Source organism: Lathyrus oleraceus, chromosome 4 (assembly GCF_024323335.1).
Source record: "Lathyrus oleraceus cultivar Zhongwan6 chromosome 4, CAAS_Psat_ZW6_1.0, whole genome shotgun sequence".
In the NCBI taxonomy this organism is placed as follows: Eukaryota; Viridiplantae; Streptophyta; class Magnoliopsida; order Fabales; family Fabaceae; genus Lathyrus; species Lathyrus oleraceus.
In genome coordinates this window covers 189,282,345-189,290,565 of record NC_066582.1, presented here as the reverse complement: position 1 = coordinate 189,290,565, position 8,221 = coordinate 189,282,345, and the positions used below count along the sequence as shown (strand labels likewise).

The 8,221-nt window shown below is 34.9% G+C and overlaps 1 protein-coding gene across 1 annotated transcript; it reads right to left on the bottom strand.

Annotated features, from left to right (window-relative positions):
• Positions 1–318: 318 nt before the first annotated feature.
• Positions 319–1,707, bottom strand: LOC127136624 (uncharacterized). The gene is made up of 4 exons (XM_051063160.1): positions 1,624–1,707; positions 1,435–1,515; positions 980–1,299; positions 319–883 (listed from the first exon to the last, which is right to left on the bottom strand). The coding sequence occupies exons 1-4, from the start codon at positions 1,705–1,707 to the stop codon at positions 319–321; spliced, it is 1,050 nt and encodes a 349-aa protein (XP_050919117.1).
• Between the last annotated feature and the right edge of the window lie 6,514 nt (positions 1,708–8,221).

The window sequence follows — 8,221 nt, the reverse complement described above, 5'->3', positions numbered from 1 at the left end:
TATAGGGGGATCTCTTTTGCAAACACTATCAAAATATAGGAAAATACTTGGGTGTTGACTCAGTATAACACCACAAATTAATGAGGGAGAGGCTATTGGCATCTTCGAAGCGAAGGAGGCAACATGCTTCATTGTTTGATCAAAGACATAAGATCCAAAATCAAAATTTGTTTTGGTCCCTACAATATAAATGAACTGACCTAATCTTGTAGCAATGTTAGAAGTATGATTAGTTGGTACCTAATTAGCAGCTCCAATTCTATGAAGTACTGCATACTTTACACTCAAGTCACTTACTGACAACTTCCCTTTCCTTGGCTATTCCTTAACTTGTTTAGCAGTAATCTCTCTACAAATGACATTGTCAGAAACTTCCACTTCAGCTCGTCCTTCTTCATTTCTACCCAAAAACCTAATTATGATTTCAGGAGAGAAATCCACACACATTCCTCTTACATACACTTTTCTAAACTTCTTGCTCCTCTTGTTATCACATTCCTTAGAGATATTCATAATGAATTCTTTAACAAGCATTTCATAACACTTGCCAAATCCAGTCACAATTTTCATTAATCCAGCTTCTTGAATTAGACTCATTAGTTTTTTGCATTCAAAATCATCTTTGCCAAGTTCTCTTTCCAATGCCAGTCTTCTTTGGTAAACAAGTTTCCATTTTTCTACATTATCCACATAGTGAAATGAGATGTTGTCAATTGGAACTTCAGGAATATTTGTTGGAATCTTCTTCCCAGAAGCTTGCTTTCTTGTAGAAGAAATAATGTCTTGAACATTGTGTTCAACATCATGGTCAGATTCACTAGACTCAGAAGGGGCTTCCTTCCTCTTAAGAGATTTCTTCTTGGAAACAGGAGTAACTACCTTGCTTCATCCTTTTGTAGGAACAACACTAGTTTTTCTCCTGAGAGATTTTGAGGACGTACTGGAAGATTCAACTGCTTCACATTTTCTATTCTTTAACCTTTTAGATATTCTAGGAGCCAGTCTTTTACCAATGGGCTCATCATCAGAGTCCAGGTCATTTATATTCACGATGTCTGGAGATTGATCCTTCTTCTCTATAGAGTTTTCTTCTTTGTCAGCTAAATAACTAGACTTTCCATCAGAATCCTCTTTATCTTCTGATTTTTCATAAGACTGAGTAGACACATTGACATCAAATTTATCTAGACGGGTTTCAGTAGTGTTATCAGGTTGGGCCAAGGATGTGGAGACATCCGACACAACACCAGTCTTAGGTTCAATACCCAAAACATGAGATATCAGCACATGAATATTCCTCTAGCATTTGTTTCATCTAAATTAATTAAGAGTAGGTGATTCCTACTACAATATATTCAGCCTCGGCCGTAGACAATGACACACATTTCTTCTTCTTATTAAACCAAGACATTATATTATTTCCCAAGAAGAAACATCCTCTAAAGTACTCTTTCTATCATCAACATTGCCTTCCCAATCTGCATCACAATATCCTATAAGCAAGGAATTTGCATTCTAAGAATACAATATTCCATAGTCATTAGTCCCATTGATGTATTTCAGGATCCTTTTCGCTTGAGTAATATGACTCATTTTGGGTTCAGACTGATATCTTTCACATACTCCTACAACAAATGTAATGTCAGGTCTACTAGTTGTAAGATACAACAAACTACCAATCATACTCCTATACAAACTTTGATCCATTTTTACACCTTTTTTCATCTTTGGTCAACTTCAAGTGGGTTGGTGCAGGTGTCCTTTTATGACTAGCATTTTCCATGCCAAACTTGTTTACTATACTCTTACCATACTTGCTTTGAGAGATAAAGATAATGTCATCCATTTATTTGACTTAGAGGCCAAGAAAGTAAGTCAATTCACCAACAAGACTCATTTCAAATTCAGATTGCATCTGCCTTACAAAATGTTGGACCATCTGGTTCAACATCCCTTTAAACACAATGTCATCAACATATATTTGAGCTATCATGAGTTTACCATGCTCTTCTTTAATGAATAAGGTTTTGTCTGTGACTTCTTTCTCGTAACCATTATTGACAAGGAACTCAGTGAGCCTTTCATACCAAGCCCTAGGTGCTTGCTTTAATCCATAAAGATCTTTCCTTAGTTTGTAAACATGATCTAGAAAGTTAGGATCTATGAACCCCTTGGGTTATTCAACATACACTTCTTCATTCAAGTACCCATTTAAGAAGTCACTTTTTGCATCCATCTAAAATAGCTTAAATTTAAGCAAATAAACCACTCCTAAAATAAATCTTATGGACTCAAGACGAGCAACAGGAGCAAAAGTCTCATCAAAATCAACCCCTTCAATTTTAGTGTATCCTTGAGCAACAAGTTTAGCCTTGTTTCTGGTCACAATTCCTTTTTTCGTCAGATTTGTTCTTGTAGATCCATTTTGTCCCAATAACATTCATTCCTTTAGGCCTAGGAACTAGGTCCCATATTTCATTTCTTATAAACTTACCTAGTTCTTCTTGCATAGCATTGATCCAAAATTCACCAGTCAATGCTTTCTTCACATTTTTAGGTTCAAACTTTGAGACAAAGTAAGCATTTGATATCACATCTCTAGATCTAGTGGTGATCCCTTCATTAAGATTTCCAATAATGAGTTCTGTTGGATGATCTTTCTGAATTCTAATAGAGGGACCTCTGTTGACTTGATGGTTGTCTAGTTCAGTGCCTACTGGTTCACTATTTGACTCAATAACTCCCTCATTTTAAGAAGTATCAGTCTGCTGAAATGATGTGCCAACATCTTATTCAACATCAAATCCTTTATTTGTGATATTATCATCCACTACAACATTTATGGATTCCATCATGACTTTGGTTCTGGAATTAAAAACTCTATAGGCCCTACTGTTTGTAGAGTTTCCCAGAAATATTCCATAATCACTCTTGGGATCCATATTTCTTCTTTGTTCATAATCAACCAAATGTAACATTTGCTTCTAAACACATGAAAGTATTTAAAAGTAGGCTTCCTTCCTTTCCATAGTTCATAAAGAGTAGCTGAAGTACCAGTTCTTAGAGTGACCCTATTATGAATATAGCAAGCAGTATGCATTGCTTCATCCCAAAAATGATAGGGTAGATGCTTGGCATGAAGCATGACTATAGATAATTCTTGTAGAGTCCTATTCTTGCGTTCAACAACTCTGTTTTGCTGAGGGGTGATGGGAGAAGAGAACTCATGACCAATACCTTCATAGGAACAAAATTCAGAAAATTTGATATTTTCAAATTACTTGCCATAGTCACTTATAAACCTGACAATTCCATTTTCCTTATCTCTTTGAATCCTTTGACATAAATCTTTGAATACCTCAAAGATATCTGATTTTTCCTTGATGAAGTTCACCCAAGTTAATCTTGAAAAATCATCAACAACAACATAGGCATACCTTTTCCCACCAAGGCTCTTGACCTGCATGGACCCCATTAAGTCCATATGAAGAAGTTCCAAAACCTTTGAAGTGGTATGATATTGCAACTTTCGATGTGACACCTGTAAGACCCCAATTTTGACCCTAAGATCCCTCATGCTATCTCATCATATGCATTAACTTTGGGATCACACCTTGGCATCCTCCTTACCCTCATTCATTGGGTTTGCATTGGGAAAGATCACCAAGCACATTTGATTATATCATACTTGTTTTTTCATTATTTACTAACCAAAATACCAAAAATATGTCAATGTATAGTTTGTTGCTTTTGTAGGTAGTGTGTGTTCACCCATGCTCCATCAAGCTCATATCTAGGGTTTGAAACCCTCAATGCAAGAAGACTAATCAAGAGATGGTTCACATTGGTTCTATATATCATATAAGGATCCCCATGGTCTTCCCATATCATTTTGATCCAGAATTCATCAAGATTTTGAAGTTTGTTTGCCTTGGAAGCCCTAATTCATCTGGGCATCTTGTGTGACTTCCTCAATAAGTTTCTTCAACATTTGATCAAGTATATCAAGGGGTACTTAATATTACATCATATTACACATATGTTATCCTTCATGAGTCCCAAAGATCAATATAATGTCAAGTTTTCAAGATGGTTCATGGTGGTTGACCAGAGAGAGTCAATTGGTCAAAATTGGGGTTCCCTAGACCCTACCTCCTACAAGTTTTGTCATATTAAAATTATTCCAAGATAAAATTTACTCCTTATGACATTTTAAACAACTTTCATGTTTAATTCAAGATCTATTTTTGCTTGGAAAGTCATTTTTTATGGTGAACGATTATATGTCATTTTGTTTGAACCTTACTTAGGAGGTCAACTTCCAAAGACCATAAAGTTCTCAATTTTTATAAGATAAAATACATTAAAGTTCCATGGTAAAATTCAATTTTTCATTTCCAACTTTGATGTTTGTAAGAAGTTAAAATTCAACTTGAAAATGCATGTGCCAAGAGGAAACATTATAGGTCATTTTGGGCCATTACTATTGAACAAGTGATTTTCCTCAACTTCTAAAATGCATAACTCCTTCATGACAAATCCAAATGAGGTCAAATTCATGACTAAATTTAATAGGTTTGAAAGAGATACACTTTTGATTAAGGAAAGGTTTCCATTTGAAGCCCATAGCAAAAGTTATTCAAGGTGGAAAAAGTGAACATTTGACTTGGTACTTAGAAAATTTTCAAATATGTTTGATTTTCCTAACTTCCACCTTAAAATTCATCATGATCTAAGCCCCAAATGGAATAATGTTTAACATGAAATTTGTTCCTCTTGATCTCACCTTTCCAAAAAGTCCAGGATCATCTCATTTGGCCAAGAAATGAAGGACTTGCGCATGAGTTCTTTTCAAAGGTTCATTTGGATGGATTTCACATACACTTTCCAATCTCCAACGCATGGCCACATGACATGATTTCAGCATTGCACATTGGTAATTTTGGACCTGAATACATCACTTGATGAGCCTATCACACGGCCATGCAAGCATGCAAGGCAAATTGCTAAATTTGGAAAATTTTGGAAGTGTGTGGAAATGAATTGGAATGCATATAAATACAACCCTCATGGCTCAGAATTAAGGACCTCATGCCCAAGCTTTGAACCTGTAGTCCAAACCCTCACTATTAAAGGATAGTCTTGAAGGTTTTCATTTGAAAATCGAGCTTCAAATCTCATTCTATTTTGAGATTGAAAATCCAAGAGTCCAAGCTTTTTTTTGATCCTATTCATCTCCTACAAGCTTCTAAAGCCAAGCCAAAGTCGATTGGAAGCAAGATCGAGCAAGGTTGAAGCTCATTCAAAGGTAATTTTCCAGAATTTTCATCTCTTCGATTCTCTTTCAATTCTTCACTATTCTTTGTGATTTTTGGTTGACTGAAGTTCTACCTATGTAGGCAACAAGATTGAGTTGCTTTGAGGTCAAATCGAAGCAACTCAGTTCATAATCCTCAAAGTTCAAATCCATGTATCTTTTGATATACTTGGAATTGGAGAAAATTGAGGCTAGATTCGAGCTCCTGGTCATTTTTTCTTTAAATCCATGTCCTTGTTTTTCATTTCCGTGGTGGTTTGTGGTGGACCAGTCCGATGAGGTCCACTGAAGAAGAAGACCAGAGCCCTAGCTCCGGTGATGTGTTGGCAATGTCTTGAACCATCTGATCTTTTCCCATGTTCTAATCCTCGCATTCGCTTCTGATTACCACTCGTGTACATGCATTGACCGTGGTACATGGTGGAGCACGCGTTTTGGCCATCAGATCTGCCACCTCAATTAATGAGGGAGATCTGATGGACCTTGTTTTTTCTATTTTTATTTTAATTTCTGATTTTATGTTTAATCCTTTAATTTTGTTTAATTCATAATAATTTGATTTTTAATCCAAAAAATATGGGACTTTCACCAAAAATCTTTGAATATTTTGCTTTTCCATTTTTTGAATTAAAATTATTTTTGGATTAATTTTGATATTTTTCATGAATTAAATGTTTTTGTGCATATTTTTAATTGTTTAAAAATACTTTTGACTTTTCAAAAATCATGAATTTTTTTGACTAAGGGCCTTTGACCTTGTTTGACCTAGGATAAATCTCTTGGCCATTTATTTGGTGTTTTGAAGAGGTTACAGGTTTTGTCCAAATTAAATTGTATTTTAATGCATTTTTAATTTGATTTTTAATTGATTAATTGTGTAAAAATTATGTTGAGCCACTTTTATGGTCTTGTGATGTTTGACTATTTGTTTGGGCCTTGGTCAAGGTTGATTTGACTTTTGTTGGATTAAAATCATTGGTTTTAGGGGATTGATGAAATGTACATTTCATCTCCCAAAATGAATGAACGATTTTAATTTGATAAAATTCTTCCCATGACCAATTTGTGTTTCTCTCATTCCCTCCCCCCTTCATCTTCATCCCTATTCGTTCCAATTCCTTCATTTGACCAATGAAATCTCTAATGTCTTAAGGCTAATTGGTTCATCAATGACCTTGTGTCAGATGAACCAATACAAGTATGACTGAGATAGGTCCATCCCTTTGGATTTTTTCTTTTAGTGTGTGGTATATTTTAGGAGTTTGGTTCATTATGCCAAATCTCTAACATGAATTAACACCTAAAGTTTTATTGCACCGCCTCAGATAGTTGTGACTTCTACATAAGTCCAATTACGATTGCTTAACATATAGCTAAATTTGACCCTAAAGGCATAACATTCTAGTAAGTGAGATTGAAATTCTCCCATCCTTCATGGTATTGTATGGAAACTTGACCTTTTTTCCTTCCCATGGAAGATGTCTTGGTTCAAGGATCCATGCTTGTGAATGGATGGTTGAGTGTTCTCCAAAGAATGACTTAATCAATTAAAAAAAATATCACTAACACTTGACTAACCTTTGACTATCTCTTATTAATATTGCTTTACTTTCAAGTCATTTACTTTATGCAATTTAGATTTCAGTAATTTACCATTCATTGCCATTTACATTTCATTTAACTTGTTTATGTTTATGCCATTTTTACTTTGCTCATTTGAGCCATATCTTGTGATTGTATATATTGTTTGTGACTTTTGATTTTGTTTATGGTCTTAGGACCTTAAAACACTTAATAAATAACAAAAACCATAAAAAACATTTGGTGGACTATTGATCTTGATCTGAACTTTTGGACTTAGGATTAGGCAACATTCCCTGTGCAAAAAGGACTTGGCCAATGCCAACATTTTGAGACCAAGTTATTGTGAACTGAGCCTTCATCTGATGCAAGTCTTGGGATTTATTTGAATTCATCTGCCACTTTGTCTTGGTGCTAATTGTTATTTTGATATTGTGTCTGATGCTTTGTTCTGAGTTGATCAAGGAATATATCATATGGTACATGAGAAGATAAAGAAGACTGCTAGCTATGGGATTTTCTTGCTTGGATATGGCTATCTTTATTTGATGCCTTAATCTTCTTGATGTTGCCATATTTCCAATTGTTTATTGAGTACTGCTTGATTCAAAGTCCAAAGGGAAAATGGGTTTTCTATATGACATTCTTGTCTGTTGGATTACATCTTGTAAGACCCCAATTTTGACCCTAAGACCACTCATGCTATCTCATCATATGCATTAGCATTGGGATCACACCTTGGCATTCTCCTTACTCCTCACTCATTGGGTTTGCATTGGAAGAGATCACCAAGCATAATTTAATTGTATCATACTTAATTTTTCATTATTTACTAACCAAAATTCCAAAAATATGTCAATGTATAGTTTTTTGCTTTTGTAGGTAGTGTGTATGCTCACCTATGCTCCATCAAGCTCATATCTAGAGTTTAAGACCCTCAGTGCAAGGAGTTCAATCAATAATTGGTTACATTAACCCTAAGAATCATATATGGATCCCCATGATCTTCACATGTTATTTTGATCAAGAAATCATCAAGATTTTGGAGTTTGTTTGTCTTGGAAACCCTAATTCATCTGAGTATCTTGTGTGACTTCTTCAACAAGTTTCTTCAACAATATCTCAAATATTTCAAGGGATACTTCATTATACATCATCTTATACATATACGATCCTCCATGAGTCCCATAAGTCAAGATAATGTCAAGCTAGCAAGATGGTTCATGGTGGTTGACCAGAGAAAGTCAACTGGTCAAAACTGGGGTTCCCTAGACCCTATATCCTATACTTTATGTCATATGAAAATTATTCCAAGAGAAAGTT

Bases quoted from the DNA above. Each gene is read 5' to 3' on its own strand.
- LOC127136624 (XM_051063160.1), bottom strand. From the start codon at position 1,707: ATGGATCAAAGTTTGTATAGGAGTATGATTGGTAGTTTGTTGTATCTT. The intron at 1,516-1,623 runs GTATGTGAAAGA...TTGTATTCTTAG, and splicing joins ACATTACATTTGTTGTAGGA to AATGCAAATTCCTTGCTTAT. The intron at 1,300-1,434 runs GTTTCTTCTTGG...AACAAATGCTAG, and splicing joins GAAAGAGTACTTTAGAGGAT to AGGAATATTCATGTGCTGAT.